This window comes from Plecotus auritus, assembly GCF_963455305.1.
Source record: "Plecotus auritus genome assembly, chromosome: 4".
Lineage (NCBI taxonomy): Eukaryota > Metazoa > Chordata > Mammalia > Chiroptera > Vespertilionidae > Plecotus > Plecotus auritus.
Genome location: NC_137775.1, coordinates 143,237,650 through 143,264,134, shown reverse-complemented (window position 1 = coordinate 143,264,134; position 26,485 = coordinate 143,237,650). Strand labels below are relative to the sequence as shown.

Sequence of the window (26,485 nt, the reverse complement as noted above, 5' to 3'; positions counted from 1 at the left end):
TAGTTACTCAGTAAGTACTGGCTTCTCTCACATGGCCATCAGCTCTAAGAAGATCCTCTCGAACCCAATGGCCCCCATGCTGAATTTTTGTTTGCTTTACGTTCTCCTATACTAATAAACGAGTAATATGCTAATTAGACCGGGACACCTTCCGGAGGCCTTCCGGACAAAGCTGGGGGCTTGGCCAGCCTGCAAACCACCTCCAAACGGCCCTCAGTCCCTTGCCCAGGCCGGCCATCCCCCCAGCAGAGACTCCCATACCCTGATGGAGGCGTGGCCAGCCTGCAAACCGCCCCAGGCCCCTCGCCCAAGCCGGCCCTACCCTGTAAGGGGACCCCCACCCTGATCCAGGACCCCCTTCAGGGCAGACCAGCTGGCCCCCACCCGTGTATCAGGCCTCTATTTATACTAATAAGAGGATAATATGCTAATTAGACCGGGAGACATTCTGGACAAAGCCATAGTGGCTGGCCGAGGCAGAGGTGATTAGGGGCAATCAGGCCAGGAGGGGAGGGCAGTTGACGGTGATCAGGCATGTGTGGGGGGCGGGGGCAGTTGGAGGCGAGCAGGCCAGCAGGGGGGGCAGTTGAGGGCAAGAAGGCCAGTGGCGGGCGGGGGTGGGCAGTTGGAGGTGAGCAGGCAAGCAGGCAGAGTGGTTAAGGGCAATCAGGCAGGCAGGCAGGTGAGCAGTTTAGAATACAGCTGTCCCGGATTGCGAGAGGGATATTTGACTGTGAGAGGGATGTTCGGCAGTCGGACATCCCCTGAGGGGTCCCAGATTGGAGAGGGTGCAGGCTGGACTGAGGGACACCCACACCCCCCTGCATGAATTTCGTGCACTGGGCCAAATTTTTTAAACTTAAACTATATAGGTAGGTACATTGTTATTAACTTAATTAGGGTACTCCTAAGCTGGCCTTTGCTAAAAACTCAAGGGGCCAAAGAGCCGCATGTGGCTCGCAAGCCACAGTTTGCCAACCACTGCACTATACCAACATTCGCTTAGTTACACTGAATCAATGATTACTTTGTTTCTTATGCATAAGTCACTCTAGTTGAAGCATAAGCTCCTCAGAGGCAAAAGCTTGCATTCCTTAGTTCCAAATACATACTTCATTCAAGTTTAAAAAAAGTAAATAAAATGTCACTCTGGCTGTTGTGTGTAAAATGGGTGGGGGTATAAGGCCCAAGAATGAATGAGGGGAAAGTTGTTAGTAGATTATTTGTAAAACAGTGCAGGCAAGAGAAGAGGCTGTCTTGTACCCGATGCTGGTTGTGGAGTGGAGAGAAGCAGGTGGGTGCCAGGTGCATGATCACAGACTCGAGGATTTCTTGGGCAGCAGATGCTAGCTGTGGTATCAAAGCTGACTCCTGGGTTTGGGTTTGAAGAGCGTAGTAGGCAGCACAACCATTTACCAAGTTGAGAGGAAAACAGAAATCGTACAGATTTAAGAAGGAAAACTGAAAGTTTGGACATGTTAAGTCTAGGGTCCTATAAGAGAGCCCAGTGGAGATGTCAAGTAGCAATTGGATAAAGGAGGCAGAACTCAGAGGAGAGACCTGGCTAGGGCTACTAATCTGGAAACTGTTAGAAATAGATGGAGCTCAAATCTGTAAAATGTGGGATCACCCAAGGGAGAGTGTAGAGAATTGAGGACAGGCTAGAACCAAGCCCTGTAGATGCCAACTTTTAGAGCTCATTTGAGGAGGACTCAGCAATCCCCAGTGGCCAGGAAGGATGGGGTGAGGGGCAGGGGGAGAGAAAGAAGAGGATGGTTTTATTGAAGCCAAGGGGGTCTAATGAGTCATTTGTGTCCAAGACTATGAAAGGGAAACTCAGGCAAGGACATAAATGTATCCATTAATTTACCAATAAAGTCCAAAGGTTAATATCCAAAGTAACCTACCATCTGTTGCCTCATCTTTCCAGATTATGAATAAATATCCCCTTAAACAAGGCCTATGAACCTTTTCACATGTCTCTGCCCATCTTCATCCCACTCTCTCTAACAACACACAGATCCTTGGAGACCTTAACGAGAATTCTCACCTGGAATCCATTGCCTTCATTGTTGAAATTCATGGCATAGGGTTCTCCATTCTTATCCACCAAAAGCTTGACCATGCGGAGGAGCTCTCCCACCTGGCTGTCCCGCTCAGCCTCACCTGCCTTGTTGTTGAACGTGCAGTAGCGGCTTCCACAGTGTTCAACCAACCGTCCAAGCAATGTGTCGTAAGGAAGGTAATCTTGCATGGAGTCATCACCCAAATCATCCTTGCGAGTGAAGATGATAATAATGTACCTACTGGCTTCCTCTCCAAACACCCCCTTGATGCCCTCGATTGTCTCTTTGTCCTCAGGTGACAGTTGCCGATGGGGATCACCAGAAGCAGGGCATGCAGGCTGGGGGCAGAAAGCTTTAAGCAGTGTTCAGTGTTTCGTTGCTTGTCTTTGGCACAAGCTGTTGAGGAGAAAAGGTTGGGGGTGTCGATGACCACAACCTCCTTCCCTCTCACGGTCCCACTCTCTCTCTGGCACGTTTCAGTCACCATCTGCTCACTGAATCTGGACAGGAACACCTTTTTGCCCAGAATAGTGTTTCCTGTGGCACTTTTTCCTGCCCCATGCTTCCCTAAGAGGAGAAGCCTCAGTGGCCCCTGGGAGCAGCCCTGCGCCACAGCATCTTCCTGACACCGGCTCCTGTTGGTCCTGCTGGAACAAAGAGCAACACATCAAGGTTCAACTCACATGCAGAGTAAACAGAGGAACAGCAAGAAAGTGTGTTCTTTCTTTTTTTAAAGATTTTTATTGATTTTTAGAGAGAGAGGGAGAGAGAGAGAAACACTGATGTGAAAGGGAAACGTCGATCAGCTGCCTCCTACACGCCCCCTATTGGGTATCGAGTTTGCAACCCAGGCATGTGCCCTGACTGGGAATTGAACCAGCAACATTTTGGTGCATGGGACGATGCCCAACCAACTGAGCCACACCAGCCATAGCAGTGTGTTCTCTTTGACTCAAATTTTCCACCTGAGGATTTAGGCTACTGAAGTGCTAGACACAGACTAGACTGGAACAAGGAATCATGTTTACTAGGATCTTCACTGCATGCTTGTTTGTGAAATAAATCCATGTTGATAAAATATCAAACACTGTAGATGGGCTAAACTGACAAGCCCCTTCTTTACACACATTACCCACTTACATGCTGGGAGAAACTGGACACTCTTTGTGACAGAGAGAATAATGCCTGCCCCCCGCCCCATGTGTTGATGTACTAATCCCAGAATCTGTGACTTCATTACCTTTCGTGGTAAACGGGACTTTGCCAATGTAATTGGGATCTTCAAGTGCAGATGTTAGGGGTAGAAATAGAATATTGGGAATTAGCTATAATTATTAGAAATATTAACCATGCTCTTTTAATCGAGATTGTTCTGTTCTGATTAGAGAAAGCACATTCTAACCTCGCTGCGAGTTGTACACCCTGGGACCTGGGAGCTAACATCAGAATGCAGTCCACCCTCCTTTTCAGAGAACTGCCTAGATTAACAACCATGTTGCTAAGACAATCTGGTCCTGGAGGCACCCACCCTCTGCAACACCCCACCCCAGCCCACATTCCCTGTAACCTGTAACCATTATATGTTGCCTGCTTTCCCAGGCCTGTAATTCCTACTTTCCTATGTAATCTTTGTCCTTCTACCCAGTATATGCAGCTGGCTTATGGGGAGGAGTAGAGCAGATTTTTGTGGGTGACCTGCTGCTCTCCCATACTGCCAGCATTATTGGAATAACTGCTCATATATGATTCAACCCTGTCTCTGCTTAATTGGCAGCCTGGACCCATTGGTTGTCTGGTTACCGAGAGAGAATCTTGGATCATCCAGGTGGGCCCAGTGTAAGCACATTATAAGTGGCCCTTATAAGAAGGAGACAGGAGAGTCACAGTGAGAAAAAGATGTGAAAACAGAGCTGGGAGGATCAGAGAGTGAGATTTGAAAATGCTACCCTGCTGGCTTTGATGACAGAGGCCAACTCTACAAGCTGGGAAAGGCCAGGAAACAGATTCTCCCACAGAGGCCCCAGAAGGATCACAATCCTGCTCAATGCCTTGATTTTAAGATGTCCAACCCCCAGAACTCTAAAATAATAAATTTGTGTTGGGGGCGGGGGCGGTTAGTGACTAAGTTTGTCACATTGTGTTACAGCAGCAATAAGAAACTAATACACTCAGTCTCTCAGCCAACCTTCCAAATAGGGGTGTCTATGTGACCCAGATCTAGTTGGTGACAATTGAGGGAACATTTGCTTGGGCCTTCTGAAAATGCAATGTTCTTTATTACTATTATTATTATTATTGATTTGAGAGAGAGAAACATTGATTTGTTGTTCCACTTATTTATGAATTTATTGGTTGCTTCTTGTATGTATCCTGACGGGAGATCAAACCCACAACCTTGGTGTACAGAGACTATGCTCTAACCAACAGAGCTACCCAGCCAGGGCTGAAAATGTTATTGTTTTCTTGATGACAGGGGCAGACTCCAGCAGAGGGCTCCTATTATCACTCTCCCCCTTCTTTTTGCATGGAACTTAAATGTGATGTTGGAATTGCAGCTGCCATCAGGGGAGGGCAGTTGCGGGGACCAGACCTGGAGAGGGCAGTTGGGGGGGACCAGGCCAACAGGGAAGGGCAGTTAGGGGCAATTGGGCCAGCAGGGGAGCAGTTAGGCATCAATCAGGCTGGCGGGGATGTGGTTAGGGGGTGATCAGGCTGGCAGGCAGAAGTGGTTAGGGACAATCAAGCAGGCAGGCAGGCGAACAGTTGGGAGCCAGCAGTCCTGGATTGTGAGAGGGATGTCCAACTGCCTGTTTAGGGGTTGGGCCTAAACGGGCAGTCGGACATCCCTCGAGGGGTCCCAGATTAGAGAGGGTGCAGGCCAGGTTGAGAGACATATACACCCCCCCCACGGTGTACAAATTTCATGCATTGGGCCTCTAGTGTAATAATAATAATCATATTGAATGTAAACTGTAATTGAAAAAAAAGAATAATATATTAAGAAAGACTAAAAAAAATGTTAAACTGTTAAAAGGAAGACCAATTACCAATTGGACTATTTTTGTTCAGTAAAGGCAAAGATAAAATGTAATCATTTCATTTCATTATTATTTATGAAAATAGTTTTATCTAATAGAGCAGGAACATGTTAAAAAGTAATCTATGCCATTGTCAAACACCTAGGAATACCCTAGCCTCTCATCCCTCCCTAATTTTATTAAGATACTAGAGGCCCAGTGCATGAAATTTGTGCACTGGGGAGAGGGAGGGTGTCCCTCAGCCCAACCTGCACCTTCTCCAATCTGGGACCCCTCGGGGGATGTTCGACATTCTTCTCACAATCTGGGACTGCTGGCTCCCAACCACTCGCCTGCCTGCCAGCCTGATCACCCCCTAACCACTCCCCTGCCAGCCTGATTTACACCTAACTGCTCCCCTGCTGGCCTGATTGCCCCCCAAATGCCCGCCCCTGCTGGCCCGGTAACCCCCAACTGCCCTCCCCTGCTATCCCGGTCAGCCCCAACTGCCCTCCCCTGCTATCCCGGTCAGCCCCAACTGCCCTCCCCTGCCAGCCTGGTCACCCCTAACTGCCGTCCCCTGCAGGCCTGGTCGCCCCCAACTGCCCTCCCTTGCTGGCCTGATCACCCACAACTACCCTCTCGTGGTGGCCATCTTTGACCACAAGGGGGCGGCCATCTTGTGTGAGGGTGTGAGGGTCAATTTGCATATTACCTCTTTATTATATAGGATAAAGCTTGGAGTGTAAACGCTTTGTGGCCCCAAACAAAAAGACACTAAAATATTGGTTTTGGTGAATCCTCTTTTAATGAAATCATCACAAACCTGTGAGAGAGAGAGAGAGAGGGCACTGCCAGTGGCCTGCTGGAGGGAGAAACCTCACTGTAAGGAAAGGATCAGAGAAGGGTGGGAAGGCCGTGTGTCAGCCCTCCTTCAAGCAGCCCCACCAGGAAGGACAAGCAAATGGTCGGGGGTGAGGAACCGCTTATTGGGCCACAAACAGAAGCCTGGGCTCTTCTCTAGAACCCTCTGGACCCCTCTTAGGTGACTCAAGAGGCAAAGCCCACCTCAGCCTAAAAACCACACCTCAGGGCTGTTACTCCGAGAACTAGACTTCTTTGTAGCCTAAGTCCATCACTGTGGGACTCTTCTAAGAGCAGCTTCTTGCCTGGACACACGGCTATATAAAGAAACCTTTACCCTAACTCCTTAGTCTCCTTTATTTCCATCCGATATTATTTATTGTCTACTTTCTAATTTTCTCTCCACTGCCCCTAGTATGAAACTCCATGAGAGCAGAGACCAAATCTCTCTTGTTCTGTGTCCCTGGGCCCTAATATGGGGCCTGCCATATAGTACAGGGTGGGGCCAAAGTGGGTTTACAGTTGTTCGTATTGAAAATAATACATCCCTGACCAGGGTTGCTCAGTGGTTGAGCATTGACCCATGAACCAGGTCAGGGTTCAATTCCCAGTCAGGGCACATGGCCAGGTTGCAGGCTCGGTCCCCAGTGGAGGGCATGCAGGAGGCAACCAATCAATGATCCTCTCTCATCATTGATGTTTCTCTCTCTCCCCCTCCCTTCCTCTCTCTGAAATCAGTAAAAATATTTTTTAAAAAGATAATCTGCCCTAACCGGTTTGGCTCAGTGGAGAGAGCATCAGCCTGCGGACTGAAGGGTCCCAGGTTCGATTCCGGTCAAGGGCATGTACCTTGGTTGCGGGCACATCCCCAGTGGGGGGTGTGCAGGAAGCAGCTGATCGATGTTTCTCTCTCATCGATGTTTCTAACTCTCTATCCCTCTCCCTTCCTCTCTTTAAAAAATCAATAAAATATATTATTTAAAAAAAGGAAGGAGTTGCTTCTCCTTCCTTAAAAAAAAAAAAAATCCTATGTGAGGCTAATATGCAAATTGTCCCCTTGGGCGTTCGACCAACCAGGAATTCAACCACTCGCTATGATGTGCGCTGACCACCAGGGGGTGGCGCGGAACAAAGGAATGCCCCAGCCAGCAGCTGGCAGCCGGGGAAGGAAGGCCCCTATTGGCCCTAATTGCTGGCCAGGCCTAGGGACCCTACCCATGCACAAATTTCATGCACCAGGCCTCTAGTAATAAAATAATTCATCAATAATCATACAAGAAAAAACTCTGTGTTTTGCATACTCACAACTGTAAACCCATTTTTTCCCATGCCTGTATATGCTCAATAAATGGTGTTAAATGAGTGATCATGAGTGGCATGTGAGGAAAGAAAGAAACAGTTTTTACAAGTACAGAGGGAGACTGAAGTGATATTACTTTGACTAATAAGAGAAGTAACTGTATGTTGTATCCCAAGCTAGTGAAGTGGTATTATTTTCGTGCATTAATTTTTAAAAAGCACCAGTGCAGCCCTAGCTGGTTTGGCTCAGTGGAGAGAGTGTTGGCCTGAGGACTGAAGGGCCCAGGTTCAATTCCAGTCAAGGGCACGTACCTTGGTTACAGGCTCAACCCCTGCGTGTGGGAGAAAACACATGGATCTTTCTCTCTCTGTCTCTCCCCGTCCCTTCCATTGTCTCTAAAAATCAATGGAAAAACATCCTTGGGTGAGGATTAACAACAGCAACAAAAGCAAAAAAAGCACTGGTGGGTAAATAAGCAGAGACATCCAGCAAGCGTGAAGGAGAAAGGAATTTCTTCGCCAAGTATGCATCACTGTTTTACATGGTTTCCCAGCAGAGTGTGACCAAATGATGTTACTGAACTCTTTCCAGTCCAGGAAGCCTGATTCTCTCTCTCTCTCCTCTCTCTCTCTCTCTCTCTCTCTCTCTCTCTCTCTCTCTCTCTCTCTCTCTCTCTCCTTTCTCTCTCTCCATACATACAATTGCCCAGCCTATACCATTTTCTCCTAAGCATATAGAAAATACTTTTATGGACAAAAGGAAATCAAAACTCCCTCCTCCCTCACTCTCACCTTTACAACGCACATTTCCCTCTGATCATCTCCCAGGCCCTCTGGAGACCCCAGCAGAGCAACGGAGAGAGAAAAAGGCAGAAAGCTTTCCCAGCCTCCACCTTCTTCTCAGGAGTTAGCGGAGGGGGACGTGGCTTCAGGCATCCAGGCAGGGATTCCGGGCATGCAGGGATTCCCCCTCCCCAGGCAGTTCACACCCCTGGTCAGGGAGGACTCAGTCCAGCCCGCAGGTCAGTCATCCCAAGCATTCATGGGTTGAGCCCAGGTGGCTTAAGTGTAGGTGAAATCGGAAATATTATTTCTGCAAACACTCACCACCGCCAGTGACCAGGTATTAGAAACTGAAGTGTACAAAGGTTGGGGTATATTCTAAAAGTGAATGTGGGAGATCAGGGTCCAAACTTCCAGCTTCTGGGGGTTTGGGACAGGGCGTGGGGGTGGGGGCTGCTGCTGACACAATCCCTAAGTCAGGGGATTCCTCACGATTGGGCCCCATCCACTTTCCTTTTCCTCCCCCTCTCACTAGGCCTTCATCCCAGCCTTGAGGGGAGCATCCCCTCCTGATATGCTTCCTCCCAGGAAGGGGGAGCAGAGACTGGCCGTTCTGGGAACTTGAGCTCACACTTTCACACCAGGGTTGGTCTTTGAAATGTCGGAAGTGGCGCTGAGCTTTCTGAAACCTGCAGGAAGGAGGAGTAGGCTTTGGGGGCTGCTCCGTCCCCAGGGGCCACCTTCTCCTGGGCAGGTCTTGTGAGGAAGCTGAAGGAAGCTGTCACTGCCCACCCAGGGCTTGGGGCTAAGGGCTACCTCTTGGTGGAACACTGACAAAGCCTCTTTCCATTCCCCACCTCACTTACCCCCCTGAGTAAGGAGGACTGGGTCCTGGAAGGCTCCACCCTCGGGCATCAACTCGATTCATTACAAGATCAGACCGTGCCTGTAAATATTTCTCTCTTTTCCGTGTCCAGCACGGCTAGAGAGTGGTCCAGTTCCTGAGTAGGGGCGGCTGGGGATTGAGAAAATGAAAGAAAGAGACAGACACAAAGATAGAAGTAAAAAGCTAGGGCCTGGTGGGACCACTGCCCTCTTCTGATGGTGAGGCAGTGACAGTCACCCAGAGCTGATGCAGCATGTTTATTTTATACCCCCAAATACCAGGAAGTTTTCCTATTCATTCCTGGTGCTTGGCTGGATTTACATAATAAAACCCCCTCCCGGCACCGGGGCAGAAATGAAGGTCAAGCTGACAACACTTCTGCCTTTTGGCAGAATGTGTTTCCAGGGTGTGGCTTTGCCGACCACCCCGAATTCAGCTGACAATAATTAAAGAAATGCCTTCCCAGGGACTCTACACACGCCCTTCCACCGGCCACGGTGGCTCACCCCAGCTGTGTCACTCCCAGAAGAGAGTCAGTTCAGGGGCAGAGCGACAGGCCTAGTGGGATAGCATGTCCCCAAAATAGACAAGATAGTAAACTGAGTTAAGAAAAGCTCACTCGTGAGTGAAACCAAGATGGCGGCATAGGTAAGCACCTAAACTGCTGCCTCGCACAACAATTTTAAAACTACAACTAAAAGACAGAATGGACACCATCCAGAACCACAGGAAAGCTGGCTGAGTGGAAATTCTACAACTAGAAGGAAAGAGAAAAGCTCACAGAGAATTGGAGGTACAGCAAAGGGTCTTTGTGCGCGCAGAGAGGAAGGGCGGCTGAGAGCCTGGCTGACTTTCTCTGGTGGGAGGGGGAAGGAAGGCCCCGACTGCACTGAACCCCAGTTCCGACTGCACCGAACCCCAGTTCCAGGCGAAACTCTGTGGACCCAGGCTCATACAGGGGGAGTCTGGACTGTCAGGTAGAGAGAAAGTCACCCGGAGACTCAGAGACCTGGGGGAGACCTGGGGGAGCCCCAGCAGGCAAGGATCTGGAGGCGCGCGCGCCAGTGTGCACAAAGACTGCGGAGGTTGCCACAGGCTTTTCCTAGCAGAAGGGAATCGGAAGCTCCTGACTGCACTGGACCCCAGTTCTGACTGCACTGAACCCCAGTTCCAGGCGAGCCCCTGGGGACCCACACTCTTGTGGGGGGAATCTGGACTCTCTGGCGGAGACTCAGGAGCTGGGGAAGGCAGAGGTCTGGAGGTGCGCGTGCAAGGGCAAGGCTGACGGGAAGCCAAGACTGTCTGCTCCGCCGTGAGACTCCACCCCATCCAAGCTGAGCACAGAGGCTTTTGCAATTTGGCAAGTCTAATCCTATAAGGCTGTCTCCAGCACCGAACTTCTTCCAGCGTAGACACAGCTGATCCTCACAGCCAACTGGCCTGGAGGTCAATTCCTCCCAGTGATACCAACAACAATCAAGACTTAACTACGACAAGGCTGTACACACAGTCCACAAAGGGGTGCACCAAGAGTATCCACCTCAGGTTAACTGGGGAGGCCGACCCACTGGGCCATATAGGAAACCTAGCACACAAATCTACCCTACCAACTCAGGGAAGCAGTGAAAATGCGGCGACAAAGAAACAGATCACAAATGAAAGAAATGGAAGAAAACAAACGACTGGATATAGAATTCAAAACCATGGTTATAAGGCTTTTCGAGAATATCCTAGAAAAGGCCGATAAATATAACAAGACCCTCGAAGATATGAAAAAGGACCAACTAGAAATTAAACATACACTGACTGAACTAAAAAATATTATACAGAGACCGAACAACAGACTAGCAGGGGTGAGCAAACTTTTTGACTCAAGGGCCACAATGGGTTCTTAAACTGGACTGGAGGGCCGGAACAAAAGCATGGATGGAGTGTTTGTGTGAACTAATATAAATTCAAAGTAAAGGAGCGGAGGGAAGAGCAAGAGAACCCTCCGCTCTTTCGGCTCCGTGGGCTGGATAGAACAGCCGAACAGGCCGGATCCGGCCCGCGGGCCGTAGTTTGCCCACGGCTGGACTAGAGGAACACAAGAATCAAGTCAAAGAATTGAAATACAAAGAAGCAAAAAACACTCAACCGAAAAAGCAAAAAGCAAAAAAAAATCCAAAAAGTTGAAGATAGTGTAAGAAGCCTCTGGGACAACTTCAAGCGTACCAACATCAGAATTATGGGGGTGCCAGAAGAAGAGAGAGAGCAAAATACTGAAAACCTATTGGAAGAAATAATGACAGAAAACTTCCCCGACCTGGTGAAAGAAATAGACTTACAAGTCCAGGAAGCCCACAGAACCCCAAACAAAAGGAATCCAAAGAGGACCACACCAAGACACATCATAATTAAAATGCCAAGAGCAAAAGACAAAGAGAGAATATTAAAAGCAGCAAGAGAAAAACAGTTAATTACCTACAAGGGAGCACCCATATGATTGTCAGCTGATTTCTCAACAGAAACTATGCAGGCCAGACCGGAGTGGCAAGAAATTTTCAAAGTGATGAATAGCAAGAACCTACAACCAAGATTACCCAGCAAAGCTATCATTCAGAATTGAAGGGCAGATAAAGAGCTTCACAGATAAGAAAAAGCTAAAGGAATTCATCAACACCAAACCAGTATTGTATGAAATGCTGAAAGGTATTCTTAAAGAAGAGGAAGAAGAAAAAAGTAAAGATAAAAATTATGAACAACAAATACATATCTATCAACAAGTGAACCTAAAAATCAAGTGAATTGAAAACCTGAGGAACAGAATAATCTGGTGAATATAATAGAATCAGGGGCATAGAAAGGGAGTGGACTGATAATTCTCAGGGGGAAAGGGGTATGGGGGGGTTCAGGAAGAGACTGGACAAAAATCATACACCTATGGATAAGGACAGTGGGGAGAAGGTAAGGGCAGAAGGTGGGGTGGGAACCGGGTGGAGGGGAGCTATGGGGGGAAAAAGGAGAAACAATTGTAATAATCTGAATAAAGATTTATTAAAAAATAAATAAATAAATAATTTTTTTTAAAAAAAAAAAGAAAAGCTCACTCGTTAAGCGTTTGGGGAGGACTCTGAATCAAACCAAAGCTTCAACTAACTCCTCAATGATTTAGCAAGTTGACTATGTGCTGATTTAACCATTTTGCTAAATGATCTTCTGGTACATCGGCTTTGGGATAATTGACTTTGCACAAGGAAGGCTGCCTCTGATTCTGGCCCAGCCCTGATCTAAGGAAGGATGGGGGTTCCCGCCCCCCCCCCCCCAGTGGCTTTAACAAGGATGGAATAAGGACAGCACTCACTCAACACCCCTCCTCCCAGACTCTGGGGGCAGGAGGGAGAGGGGCTGGACCTCAGGCATCTGGAGGCCACCAGATGCCGGCAGTGTATTGATTCAGGGGCCCAAAGACTCACAAGACCAATCCCCAACTCAAGGAGTTTGGTCAAATGCTAAGAAAAGAGACTAAACCTATGTAACGTGTGGTCATGATTTGTCCAAGGTGGCAAGGGAGCAAAATGGAAGCTCTACAAGCCCTACAAGATGGAGTAACAACCAAGTGGAGAAACAGACTTAGAAACAAACCCATAAACCATTGTTGACTGTGGTCCTACAATGGAGGGATGATAAGGAGAAGACAAACATAAAAACATGTTTAAATCTTCTCAACAGTATCCAAGAATAATAAGGCATAAGCGAGAGCATGTCACCATCTTGGAAAATGGGAACCTTTGCTTTGTAGCCTCCCTGGGAGAGGAAGATGGAAATCAAAAGCCAGGGGAGGTGTCAAAGCAAAGCAGTCCTCTCAGCCTTCCCCTTCCCAGCCATCAAAACCTCTTAACCAGAGGAAATGGCTCAAAACCAAACCTTCAAATCAGCTGCAAGCATACAGGAATTAAAATGCAGAATAGGGAATCCTATATAATAAAAGCCCAGTGACCAAACAGTGGAATGACCAGAATGACCGGTTGACCAGTCGCTATGATGTGCACTGACCACCAGGGGGCAGACGTTCAATGCAGGAGCTGACCCCTGGTGGTCAGTGTACTACCACAGTGGGAGTGCCGCTTGCCTGACGGGGATGAGTGGCTGCTCTCGCTGCAAACGCGGGGCCGACAGGCAGGAACCCAGGCTGCAATCATGGCCTCCTCACTTCAGGCTCCTCCTCCTCACTCCCTGTCTCCTCCTCTGGACACCCGCAGGCCACACAGCGCCGCCACCACCAGGTTCGCAGAGCTGACCCCAGAGGCTAGGAGGTGGGTTAGTGGCCACTGCAGGACTGAGGCCTACTCTGCTGCCTCTCAGTGCTATTGTCCCTGGGCTCGGCCCTGACTGGGTCCTCTGGAGAGGCAAGTGCTCCAGCTCCACAGAAGATGCCAGACCAAGTAGCAGCCGCTCAGAGGGCAGGTCCAAAGCCGCTTGGCTGACCGGGATGAGCAGCTGGGCAATCCCTGCAGGCCACGCCCCCACCAGTGCATGAATCCTGTGCACTGGGCCTCTAGTCCTATCTAATAAAGAGGAAATATACTAATTGACTGTCACACTTCACAAAGATGGTGGCACCCACAGCCAACAAGGAGGGAATATGCTAATTGACTGTCACACCCTCAAAGATGGTGGCGCCCACAGCCACAAGATGGCAGCGCCCAGTCCACTTAGCCCCGCCGGGGTGGCAGGCGGGTCCGGCCACTCCGTACGCCTGCCTCCAGAGTCCCCCAGTCCCCTCAGCCCTCCAGCCACCCAGGGCTGGCCCGAGGCTCAGGTAACCAGGGCCGGCCAAGGCTTGCGCTGCTGGCAAAGGCAGCAGCAGAGGTGTGATGGGGTGTCACCTTCCCCTGATTGCCGGGTCACCTCCCACCCCGAGGGCTCCCAGACTGTGAGAGGGGGCAGGCCAGGCTGAGGGACGCCCCCCTCAAGTGCATGAATTTTCATGCACCGGGCCTCTAGTATAGTCAATAATATTGTAATGACTGTGTCAGGTGGGTACTAGGCTATGGGGATGGGGGTGGAATCCCTTTGTAAATTACATAAATGTCTAACCACTATGCCGTATACCTGAAATGAATATAATATTGTATGTTTTTGTATGTAATTGGATTTTTTAAAATTTTTAATAAAGATTAATGAAGTTTATATTCTTTGATCTATACATTACTCTTCACTTTATCTAAAAAAAAAAAAGAAAGAAAGAAACTTTGCTTTTAAAATAAATAAATAAATCATCCTCAAACTTTTTCCCTTCCCTCACTAACATTTTGGCTTTTATAAACGTATTACAAAGGGAATTTTCCAAAGGCTAGAAGGATATCCTTGAACTTGTTATCATGGAAACTTTCTAACACATGGCAACAGTAGAGAGAAGAGTGTATAATAGGCCCCAGTTTCCTCTCACTCAAATTCAAGTTATCCAGACTTCGTCAGTGGGGTCCAATTCCCCCCAACCATTTTCAAGCAAATCCTATATAGCATTTCCTTCAGTATGTATCTCTGAAAAGGTTAAGATTCTTTCATTAAGATAAGCACAGTAGCCAAAACCGGTTTGGCTCAGTGGATAGAGCGTCGGCCTGCGGACTGAAGGGTCCCGGGTTCGATTCTGGTCAAGGGCATGTACCTTGGTTGCGGGCACATCCTCAGTGGGAGGTGTGCAGGAGGCAGCTGATCGATGTTTCTCTCTCATCGATGTTTCTGGCTCTCTGTCCCTCTCCCTTCCTCTCTGTGAAATATCAATAAAATATATTAAAAAAAAAAGATAAGCACAGTAACTTAATTATAAATAAGAAAAAATAATAATTCTGTATTATCAAATGTCCAGTAAGTGTTCAAGTTCCCCATAATGTCTACCTTTTAAAGATTTACTCACAGGAGGTGGTGGTGGGTTTTCCAACTCTTGCTACACGCCTTCTCTCTCATCCTGTGGGTGGCTCAGCCAACATCACCCAATTTCCAGCTTCTTCCCTTGTAGAATGTTTTAGGTTTTTATGAGCAAACTCTTATTCCTGGCATTTTGGCTAATTCTCTTTGGAAAGTTATTCTATGTTTCTTTTTATTTCCTCTTGAAACTCAGAAGAAAGAAAAAAAACACTGAATTTTTTTGCCTCCAATTTTCTCTTGTCCCCTATAATTGCCATCAACTTTCATTCTATTCTTAAAGGGACAATTTACTTTTACACATCTGCTTTTTTTTACTCGCTTCCATAGGGCACTCCAAAAAGCCTCGCTGTTCTATTTATTCATTCAACAAATATTTACTGGCAATTTACATGGTCCCTGATGGTACTTTCTAATATAAAGGTGACAGGCAGGCCTCAGGGCACCAGAGGAACAGCCCTCTACAAATTCACTCGACATCAGTTCTCCAAGTGTGCACTAGAGGGCGCCACTCTCCCATTGGCATTTGTTACAAAAAGTCTGGAGTGATTTCAATATGCAGCCTATTTAGGTTCTTTCTTTTAATTGAATCAATTTGACGTACAAAATTGTATAAATTTAAGATGTATAACGTTACTTTGAGACATTTATTTACGGTAATATGACTGTCCAGCTTCACTAGCAACATCAGCTGTGCTGGGAAAATGGACTATGTCGTAAATGGACAGTGACCAGTCACACCAACAACAGGTGGACACAGTTCCCGCTGCTCCTATAAACAGGTTCTCTGGAGCCCGTGTGCTTTAAACCCAGTCTCTGGGACACTGCCTGTCCCCGAGTTTCCCATGCCAAGGGAGAGAGCAGCTCAGCCCCTCACCCACGGGAACTTCAGGTCCTTCCCGCATCTCAGGTCCCTGGCCCTAGCTGCTCCGCTTCACATCAGCCCTTTAAAAATGGTTATTATTCATCACAACAGCTAGCATGCTGGTCTGAAGCATCCTGTGTTTGAAATGCGTCCCGATCTCCTAGTTGGAGAATATTAAGAATGCTGCTGGGTGTTTGTTTTACATGGGTTTAGCAGCAAGGGTGCGATGACCTTCCAGAAACAAGGAAGGTCTGCTCCAAGGTGGCTCTGCCTCTGTGGCTAGAAACTGCAGTGCTCCAGCTTAAAGGAAAAATATCCAGCTCCAGTGCCCGGAGCCTCTGCTCCAGAGTAGGGGTGCTCGCAGCTGTCTGAAGGAGCAAAGTTGGTGACAGGACCAGCGTGGGGAGCAGAGGAGGGGGTGCCGTCCAGGGGGACCCAGCTGCACCAGGGGCTGGCTGACATCTCACGAGGCCTTGGACATGGCCCATCACTGGCCTACATGGTCTATGCTTGTCACCACCCGAGAGAGACCACCCAAGTAGTCGGGTCTGCAGAAATTCACACCTGAGAGAAACCTCAGATGGCAGCCCGTATACGCCACTTACTTCATGATAGGAAAACTGGGGTCAAATGGTAAGGACCTTGGTCAAGCCCACGCAGTCGGACTAGACCCCAACCTTGGCCCCGAACTAGGTTCTGAGTCTTGTCTCCAGTCGACAGGGGCCTCGGCGCAACTGGTGAGGGGCTGCCACGAGGCGCTTAGTGCACTTCCCTGAGAGCCTACCGGTAACCAGCAGCACACAGAACCTCCAAAAAGAAGACTCTAGTCATGATCTCTTACATGTGCAAGATGCTCGGCGCACGTGGTCCTCGGAGACACTGCCGGGTCAGGCTCCCTAGAAGCAGTCTTCTGACTCCAGCACTCTCAGCAGCCACCTCTCAGGGACCGATGGAATCACCTGAAGGAGCTCAGCAGGTCTGGCCTCACTGTGGGCTGAGCGAGCAGGTGGGGCTACTTCCAGGGGCTCCCATACCCATCACCCAACTCCAAGCAGCAGCCATTATCCGCAGTAGATGGGGCGGCTCAGCTAACTCATTGCTATGCCTTTTGAGTCATGCTTCCTACAACCCTTGGACACACACCATGTTCCCTTGAACATGACTCAAGAAATGATGGAGGTAGCTGGAGGTCACCGCCCTGCTCCCACGGAGCCCCAAAGGACCACTCCTCACACCAACTGATGCCAACAGAACATTTATTCCACTTGGTCAGCCCCTGTGGTGTCAGTGGCCTACAGAAATATCCAGCCTGGATGGCCATTTAGGCACAATATTGAGAAGCCTGAGGGCGGGGATGTGGGGTGGGGGGGGGGGTTGGGGGATCCCTCCTGTCCCACTGCCCCAAGTAGGGATGGGACCTGAGGCCTCCTATGGCCATTATTGCCCCAGGGGGCAGCCCACAGCCCAATAAAATGCCCCCACGAGTGAATTCACGGGCTCTCCCCTTTCGCACCTCTTATCACAGGCCTCCAGCACTTGACCCAACAGCCAGTCAGCAAATACGTGCTGAGTGTTGAGCCCATCCCTGTGGGTTCAAGAAAAAATGGCATGACTCCTGCCCTCAGGGAGCTCACAGTCTTGTGGGAGATTTAAGACGCTCACACAGACCTTGCACCAGCACACATGCACATGCAGGAAGCTGGAGGATAAGACTGCCCACAGTACCTGAGGGTGAGTGGTGTATCAACACAGACACTGCAGAGGAGGAGGGGAATGTGAGCTAGGCAATCAGGGAAGCTAGGCCTGGGGGAGAAGAGCGCTTAGTGGGACGAGGAGTGGCACATTTCAGAGCAATTCCTGGGAAGCCAGAGGCAGGAAGGAGGAGCCAGTTATGAGTTGGGGGTGGAAGGGGGGAACGAGCCGACAGTCAACAGGGAAGGGGTGAGCTGTGAGGTTCCCTCCTTGTTGGCCAAGAATCAGAGCGAGTGGAGCTCCAGGAGCCAAGAATGCCTGCTCTTTCTCTGATCCCCCCAGAGTGGTTTGTTATCCACCCTCGGGGCCGGAAAAGGCACATGGTAGATGGGCTTCCTGACAGCCATGACCAAACCCAGTCCATCCCTGGAGCCCCCCACCACCAAACCCAACACCTACATGCCCTCATTGGTGGGCTGTGGTCTAAATTCAGTGACTAAAGCCCTGGCCACTATTGCTCAATGGTTAGAGCATCAGCCCATACATCAAAGGGTCCTGGATTTGGTTCCCTGTCAAGGACACGTGTGGGAGGCAACCAATTGATGTGTCTCTCACATCCATGCTTCTCTCTCTCCCCGCCCCCCCACTTCCACTCTCTCTGATAAGCGATGGACAAAATATCCTCGTCAGGATTAACAAAAATAATAATAATAATGATAAATTCTGTGACTAAAGACCTCTCTCTACCCCCAAGCGTTTCCCTAAAAATAACCAACTTCATGAAGTCTGGTCGCCCACCCAGCCCCGGTGGGTCACACCTTTTCTGATGGGCAGTTCATTGCAGGGAGGCCTGTAAGCTCGCTCCAGGCTACCTGCTCACGTGTGAAGACCCAGGAGTCTGGCCCGGCATCTCCCCTCCACCTGTTCTAGTGGCCACTTGGGACACACAGAAGCTTCTCTGCCAGCCTCTCTCCTTGCCTGGTGCCGGCTGGTCCCAGGATGGGGACTGTGTCCTCCTCCCCAGCCTTCCCCACACCATGCCTGGCCGAGGCTGAGGCCGGGCGTAGCTGCTGCACAAAGGGTTCCTGCTTCACCCAGCGTCCACGAAGGTCCAGCTTTCCCATCGCCCTTATGGTGAGTTCAGAGCCCAGGCCAGGAGCCCAGGGCTGCACCAGGGAGTGAGCAGCCTGGTAGCCAGAGCCAGCAACCCTGACCAGGGAAGGGCAAAGTCAGCCTCCAGCAATGCCTGGGGACGGGCTGAGGTTCCAGAGCCTGACGCGCTGTTTCTTAGGTCTGGAAGAATGGAGTGACTAACAGGGTCCCCTCCTCAGAATTTTTTATTCCTGAACAAGGGAAGGAGGCCTGACAGGGGAGGGAGGAATGCTACTGTATGGTGGACCCTCAGGGCCAGGGAAGGACAGGGTGGTGGATTGGATCCCGGGTTGAGGTTCCATCCTGGAGTCCAGGAGCTCCTGGTGTTCTGTTAGATTCGTGCGTCTACACAGGTATGCGTGGCTTCCTGGGGAGACGGTTCATCACCTTTGTTAGCTTTTCAAAGGCCTCCATGCCCCCAACTATGGTAAGAACCTTTGCTGAAAGGCAAGTGAAGCCTGCAAGTGTGGTTCACACCCGGGAGGCCGTGCCTCTGGAGCCAGGACGCTACCAGTGTGCTGTGTTCTCTGAGGCCAGGCACTCCCCATCTCTGGAGGGCCAGGCGGGGCAGAGAAGCCAGCTCTCCACACAGGCACGGTCCCTGCTGCCACACCAGCGTGGAGGTCCATGGTCAGGTGGCCAGGCAGCCAGGATGAGCTCTTCCCCAGCCATGACTCCCAACAGGTTCAGGGAGTCTTTCCCAGGGAACAGAACCTGCCTCCAATTCTGGGCTCCACCAGCCCCCTCTGCTGGCACTGCAGGGCACCTCCCAAGGTAGGTCTTAGGGCACGAGTCCTCTGCCAGGGTGCAGTTCCCAGGGTCTCCATCCTAGTTTCTGTGCCCAGATGTGCCTTGCACACTGTCCAGAGGTCCTGCCCACTCCGCATCTGTTCACAGAGACAAAGAGAGCAGGGTCAGGGCTGGGGCCATGACACAGCCCTGCCCAGCCCCGCTCTGGGGCTAGGAGAGGGCAGGCAGCTGGGCCACCTGCACCGTCCACGGGCTCAGGAATCACTCATCCATTTACAAACAAGATGACTTGGCTTCAGGACATTTTGGTGACCAGTCCCAGAGGCCCCAGGTCCCGGTTCAATCTCTTAAGTGCCAGACCACATTGCCATAGCCACCTGAGGGTGGCAGGCAGAGGGCAAGGGTTCCCAGAGGAGCCACAAAGCTCTAAGGAAGGGCAGAGGGCAGAGCCAGGTCTCCAGCACCAAACACAGCCCTGGGCATGGAGCCAGGGCTCTGTGAGTGCAGATCCTCTCCAAACCCCACTTCTTTCCTGCCAACCCACCCTTGTGGATGCCATGTGCATACCACCCATTGATGCCCCTGCCCAGGCTCCTGCCACATGGTCCCGGGTCACATTCCTACATACTCGAAGCTCCATTTTCCTATCAGTAAGAGCCTCTCTAAGGGCGGTGGAGTAGAGATGAAGGATCTTGGGGTCCAGAACCCAAAATAGGGCCCAGGCTTGCACTGCTGTCCCACTAAGTACTAAGTGGTCTGGGGCAAGCTTGGATGAGCCTCAGTTTCCTCGTCTGCCAAATGGCTGAAGCAGCCCAGGTCTCAGAGCGCCGACTTGGACTCAGAGGCCCTGGGACAAGTCCTGGCTCTGCCCTTTCTCACTGCATGACCTTGGCCAAGCCTCTTAGCTGAGGGTCTCATGTTCTCTGGCTCCGAGGAGCCCAAGACCCTCAAAGCTCCTGCTCCCCCCACTTTGATCTGTGCTCACAGGGCCTCCAGTTCTTGAATTGCACATCTGAGGTCACTCTGCTCTTTTCATCACCAGGACCCAATTCAAACCAACAAATAGCCTTGGGTGACACCAGTCACCACCACCCTACCCCCCCCCCCCCCACCACCAGCACTTTACAGTCTGTCCTCTATGCTAGTCCTCATCACGCTGTCTGAGCACCAGGCGTGGCACCTCGAGGGACAAGGCCTGTGTCTGAGCCTCCTCTGGAGAACCCAACCCAACCCAGCACAGTGCCCGGCACACGGGGTATTCAAACATGGTCTGGACCGGCGACATCACCCTCTCTTCTCTAGTGATGGCAGTTACAACCCTCACAATATCCCTCATTTTTAGCCCCAACTTACAGATGAGCAAACTGAGACATGACATGAAATGACTTCTCCAGGACACCAGACGCTGCTGGAGCCAGGCGGCTGTGCCTGGGGGCTGTGGAGAGTGGCCCTCTCCAGGTTGCTTTCCACTCTGGCGTTCTAGGAGTGAAGATTCAGTAAGAAACTGGTCACAGAGTCCTAAGGCAGCCCAGTATACCCCACCACCCCCTCCTGTCCCCACCTGACATCACCCACCCCCTCCCCGCGAGCCTGAGAGGCTCTGGCCCTGGGGTCTCACCTGCTCGCTTCAGGCCTGGCCAGCCTGAAGAGGAAAGCCAGCGCAGGGATGTACAGCCAGCCCGAGGGTCCTGAGTGAGGAGCCAAAGGCGGCCACAGAGCATGGTGGCGGCCCACTCCTCCAAGACCCCCAGCCAGCCCTGCTCATCTCCCGGGATCCCATCCAGGTGGGGATCCGCAGCCCAGTGCCACCTCCAGGGCTCACGGACACAGCTCAGGGGCCGGAAACAGCGGGCAGCCGGCCCTGCACGCATCATAGCACGCGGCCTAAATGGGCCGCCTGGCCCTCCAGACCGTGGCCGTGGCTGCGCTGGTGGGTCTTGAGCGAGCCCTCGCGCGCGAAGCTCTTGCCGCAGCGGGCGCAGAAGTAGGGCCGCCGCTCCCCAAAGACGCCGGGGCGGCGTGGGTGCGGTGCCGGCATGCGCGCGTGGGTGCGCTGGTGGTTGAGCAGGAAGCGCGGCTCCCGGAAGCAGCGGCCACACTGCGCGCACTGGTGCGGCTTCTCGCCGCTGTGGATGCGCTGGTGCGTGAGCAGGTTCTGCTTGAGGCTGAAGCAGCGCCCGCACTCGGGGCAGGGGAAGGGCCGCTCGCCGGTGTGGGTGCGCTGGTGCACCTCCAGGTTGTGCTTGACGCTGAAGGCCTTGCCACACTCGGGGCACACGAAGGCGGCCGCGCGGCCAGCCCCCGCATGCGCCTTCTGGTGCCGCACCAGGCTGGGCTGCTGCGAGAAGGTCTGGCCGCACAGTGGACAGCGGTGGGCCTGCTCCTCCGTGGGGTGGTGGATGACCAGGCCTCGCTCGTCTCCCAGACCCTCTTCCCCGTCCCCCGTGGGGGACCCGCCCCCCGAGGATGCCAACTCGGTCATGGGTACTTCCAGCTGTAATCACCAGCCCCTGGGAAGGCAGAAGCAGAGAGAGGAGTCAGGGGGGACCTGCGGATCAGCCAGCCCCAGCCCCAGCCTCAGGAAGACCACTCCACTGTCCTCGCACAACGTGCAGGATCCGCCTCTTTACAGTCTTGTTGAAGCCAGTTCCTCTGCTGCATGCCCTTCTTTCTCCTCTACCCCTTCATCACATCCTGCCCCTCCTTAGGCCCTTCCGGAGTGCCACCTCCTCCTGGAAGCCTTCCAGGAGCTCCATGGCTCAACCTTATGACCCACACTCATCACACTGCATACATGTCAGTCATGCCACCTTGTCTTCTCGCCTGTGAACACCCTAAGGACAGAGCTGCCGCCTTTGATCTCAGCACCAAGCACTGTGCCTGCCGTGCAAGGCACTGAGCAAAGGCTGAAAGGTCAGATTCAGGGGCTCCTAGCATTCATTGCCAGTTATCCTGCACGGGATGTGTCTTCTCTCTCCAGCCCGCTTCTCCAGGAGCGGGTAGGGAAGGGGCATCCCCAGTCTGGAGGGAAGGGTAGGGGATGGTTTAAAGCTATTTCTTGCAAAGCTTAAAAGAAGAAACAAAACAAAACCGCTGAGACTTGAAAGTAGCCTCAGTCAAACACTAGAGGCAGCAGCCTTGTGTATAAAAATAAGGCTTGCCTGTAAGAGGTTTGTTTGCAAGTCACTGACCCTGAATGTGAGCTCCCAGGGCAGCTCAGCCTCATTCCTCTTGGCATCCCCACAGCGAAGCCTGGCCCAGGCCGAGCAGCCCTCAGTACTTAACAAGCACCCCCAAGTGCAGCTCCATCCACTCACGCTGGTTCTTCTAAGGATCCTCTTCCCCAGGGCACCGTGTTCCTCTTCGATTGTTTCCCATTGAACTCATGACAGCCCTGAGGAAAGGGCAGGGCTCACTGAACCCCAATTTATAGATGGAGAAACTGAGGCCCAGTGAGGTCAGCTTACTTGCCCAAGGTCACACAGCAAGGTGAGCCAGGACAAGGCCCTCATTTCTTGACTCACTGTCGAAAGCTCTTCTCAATGTATTAGCTAGCTGCTCACCAACTAAACTCTCCTCAAAATATACACATCACAAGACCAACACCATCATCCCAGCCACCAAAGAGCTATGGATACCCAAAGGGCCACTGCTCCCATAGAGCACTGTCTGCTGCCATCACCCCCATGCCTCAAACACCCTTGGGCTCCTGCTTCTGCAAGCTCTGAGGCCTGCTGCTCCAGAGCAGCTGACCTGGCCACTCCCCTGCCTTCCCCCACCCCCATCAGGGGAGCTTGCTGGCCCTTCCCCTGGACCTCCATGCAGGATCTCACTGCTTACTGCAACCTCAGTCAGTCTGCAGAGTGAGGCTTCAAAGATACCCCTTCCCTCTCCCTGAACCCTCAGGCCAGGAGGGAACACACCCTCACCCTGAAGAAGGGGACAAGTATTACTTGAAATAGACCCACCCCACCCACAAGTGTTTCCCCAGGCAGCTGCATTGACATGCAAAGGCAGATCATCACAGTCCCCTTGGCCAGTCTCAGCCTGGCCTGGTCACTGGGCAGCCTCCCCACTTTCCTCAGTTGTACCCCTAACCAAGACCCCGCCCGCTGAGAGGGTCCAAGGTCATGCCCCGCCCTTCTCCCCCAAGTTTCTCATCCCATCCCACACTCACAGCCCAGGCTGCGCCCCTGTTCCTCCCGTCTCCAGCAGTGCCTTTCCTCTAGTCTGCGCTGCCCAACGCAAATACGGTAACTCCCGCAGCGACTCCTGCGCCCCTTCTCTCTCGCCTCCATAAAGATGGCCAGCTTCGCGCACCGGGGTTCTTATCAAATAGCTGCATTAGTCAGAAGAGCTGACCCCACCCACCCGACCCACACCCCCAACCCCAGCACAACCCTGCCAACTCCTGGGGCCACAGTGATCCTGGAGAAATATGGTAAACTCTGTGTCGCAGCCCCACCCCTATGAAAATACGTAGGTCAACCCCCCCGCCCCCGCAACCCATCCCACCCCGCTGAAAGCCCCGCTCCCTTAAGGAATGAAAGCAACCCACCCGCACCCCGCTCCCACGGCGCTCCCCGTGGAATCACGCCACCCTGGATAAATACGTAATTAAGTCGCAGCGCACCCCAGTCTCAGAAAGGGCCTGCGCAGCTCCCCGCAAATACGGTAGTGCTCCCGCAGTGACCCGCCCCCAGGGTCCGGCACTGGCCTAGGTAAATACGGTAATCTCCAGCGCGGCCGCGGCCGGCTGCCCGGGACTCACATGGCGCCGCCTCCCGAGCCGCCGTCTCCGCAGCGCAGCAGCCGTCACTGCAGCCGCACAGCAGCCCCGTGAGGCTGGGAGGTCTAACGCGCCAACAACCGGGCTGTGGACAAAGGAGGGCTGCGAGACCTGCGCCCGCCGCGCAGGAGAGGAGCTAGGTTGGCGCTGGTTCTGGGCAGGTCACCCCAAGTCCCCGGGCCCTCCTGCCCCAGACATTTCCATTTCAGGATTCCTGAGACCCCCAATTTAGCAGTTAACACCTCATTCTGAGGCAAGGCTACCCTAGCCAGGCCCACAAACCTACCCAGAAGCTAGGAAAAGTGTCCGTGAAGCAAATTTTTCCCTTGCAGGGGAGAGAAGGGGAGTGGGGGCGAATGCAGCCCTTGGCGGAGACTGGGGGGCGGGGGTGGGGGAGCTGGGTGGGAGACAGCAGTGGGAGGCGCAGTTGACAGCTTTGCCAAAGCCTGCCCTCCTGTGTGTCCGGGTTATGCCACTAGGATGGCGGGAGGACTGGAAGAAGAAATTACACCCCTGTGGTCCCGTCCTCCTCAGAAGTGAACCCAAAGAAAACTCATAAAACCAGGGGAAGCAGCTGGTGTGGACAGGGTTGGGCTGAATTCCAGTTTGCAACTGCCATTTCATAATAATACACCTTACTTATATATGGCTTGTCTCTTTACAGAGCCCTTCCCATATATTATCCGGTGGGAGCCTTCTAATAACCATGCGCCGTCCAGGTTATACAGGTGTTATTACCCTATTTTATAGATGAGAACATAAAATCAAACTGAAGCACAGAGTGGCTTCCCACTGCTGAGGCCCACAGCTCTGAGTGGTACAGCCCGTCGGAAGGCGGGCCCACCGCCCAGAAACAGAAACCTGGTATGATGACTGGGATCAGAAGTCACAATGCCATCTTGGCTTTGTGGATAGAGCGGGGCCTGCAAACTCAAGGGTCCCAGGTTCGATTCCGGTCAAGGGCATGTACCTTGGTTGTGGGCACATACCCAGTAGAAGGTGTGCAGGAGGCAGCTGATCGATGTTTCTAATTCTCTATCCCTCTCCCTTCCACTCTGTAAAAAATCACTAAAATATATTTTTTTAAAAAAAGAAACTGAGCCAGGAAGGGAAAGTGACTTCTTAAAGCTAAAAGTTCTAGAGGGACGTGGACTAGCCTTTTTCTCCGTGGCCCCTCTGTAGCTGCCAGGTCCAGGAGCCGTTGGGATTCCGCAAGGACAGGCAGTTGGGATTCCGAAAGGCAGGGCTCTTCACAGCAGTCAGGGATGTGGCTGGTCAGGTGGCACTCTCCCAGCTCATGAGGTCCTCCCCCCTATGCCTCTGAGAGCCCTGGGAACTGAAGGATTCCAGGTGGGGTCCACCCAGCAGTAAAATCAATCCCTACTCCCAACATCACAGCTTGTTCCTCTCCAGGGAGTAGACTGTCTGCCCCAGAAGGTCCGCCCAGGGCACTCTTGCCTCTTGGGACCTCATCCATGCTGCTCAGAGGCACCTGACTGGGACAGATGGGACTTCGTGAGTTAGACATCCCAAGGAGATTGGTATTTCAAATAGAGGCAACAGAGAGAGAATTCTGGGAAACCCCAAGAAATGAATCCAGCAGGGTAGATGGCACCCAGGGATAAGGGTAGAGTTCCCATGGCATTGACAACAGGATCCCTAACCACTAGTGACACCCCACACCCACCCTCTGCCTGAGTGCTGGAGCTCTGATCATAGGACAGCCACACCTCCCAGCTCCAGCTTTTGTTACCACTAGCTGTCATGTCTCTTGCAGGCTATAGGAGAAATGGGGACAGTTAAAAATGACCAGGTTTTCAAAAGCAAAATCAATAATATACCTGAGGATGTAGCCCATATTTTTAGCAGCATTTTCTAGGTAAGCTGTGCCAAAATGGGAAAGGAGCATAGCCTGGGGGAAGAGGGGAGCAGGCTGACAAGACCACCTGAAACTCATCCTGTCTCGGTGGGAATGCCGAAGGCCAAGGGCCCCAGGAGGCTTCCCGTCTCTGCTCGGCCACTGCCTGATTTCCACTTTGTTTCTGTGATTTCATACACATGCACCTCCTCCCACATCTCCCCTCCGCCATTCTCGCGTGCTCTGATGAACACAATACTAGTAGAATGGCAGTGTGGAAGCATTCTACAGCAGTCATGCTTCTTCCTACAGGCAGGGCCAGTGGCTGCCGTAGCAATCACCCCCACTCTGCAAGGCTCGTGTGACAGCTGGACTCTGGTCCCTAACAAAGGCCTGGGCTGCGCACAGGGTCCCAGAGAACAGATGGCCTGTGGTCCCCTTATGGGTATTGGTGCCCTGCACTGTATCCCCCACCCTACCCCCAGGGGCACACCAGATGCACGGCCATCACCCGTGTGCTCCCCTAGACAGCTCCAACCGCTGCTCTCACAGATACC

The 26,485-nt window shown here is 51.9% G+C and overlaps 2 protein-coding genes across 6 annotated transcripts in view; both read right to left on the bottom strand.

Annotated features, from left to right (window-relative positions):
* LOC308246849 (GTPase IMAP family member 8-like) overlaps window positions 1–18,503 on the bottom strand; it is a gene marked incomplete at both ends in the record, with an annotated part of 29,753 nt that extends 11,250 nt beyond the window's left edge. Inside the window, 3 exon segments of the mRNA XM_080665182.1 lie at window positions 2,051–2,361; window positions 2,364–2,710; window positions 18,358–18,503. Coding sequence (XP_080521308.1) covers window positions 2,051–2,361; window positions 2,364–2,710; window positions 18,358–18,503 — 804 coding nt within the window.
* Window positions 16,927–24,410, bottom strand: LOC308246222 (uncharacterized protein). 5 transcript variants are annotated; one of them, XM_080664186.1, is made up of 5 exons: window positions 24,357–24,410; window positions 24,053–24,181; window positions 20,900–21,791; window positions 20,635–20,760; window positions 16,927–19,418 (listed from the first exon to the last, which is right to left on the bottom strand). In XM_080664186.1, exon 3 carries the CDS (start codon window positions 21,761–21,763, stop codon window positions 21,152–21,154), a length of 612 nt encoding a protein of 203 aa, XP_080520312.1. In that variant the 5' UTR covers window positions 21,764–21,791; window positions 24,053–24,181; window positions 24,357–24,410; the 3' UTR covers window positions 16,927–19,418; window positions 20,635–20,760; window positions 20,900–21,151. The 5 variants fall into 5 exon arrangements, with proteins under 5 accessions (XP_080520312.1, XP_080520311.1, XP_080520310.1 ...); XM_080664185.1 differs by lacking the exons at window positions 24,053–24,181; window positions 24,357–24,410 and adding exons at window positions 22,599–22,675; window positions 23,915–24,043; XM_080664184.1 differs by lacking the exons at window positions 24,053–24,181; window positions 24,357–24,410 and adding exons at window positions 22,599–22,675; window positions 23,840–24,010.
* Between the last annotated feature and the right edge of the window lie 2,075 nt (window positions 24,411–26,485).

Coding starts and splice junctions, on each gene's coding strand:
- LOC308246222 (XM_080664186.1), bottom strand. CDS start 21,763: ATGACCGAGTTGGCATCCTCGGGGGGCGGGTCCCCCACGGGGGACGGG.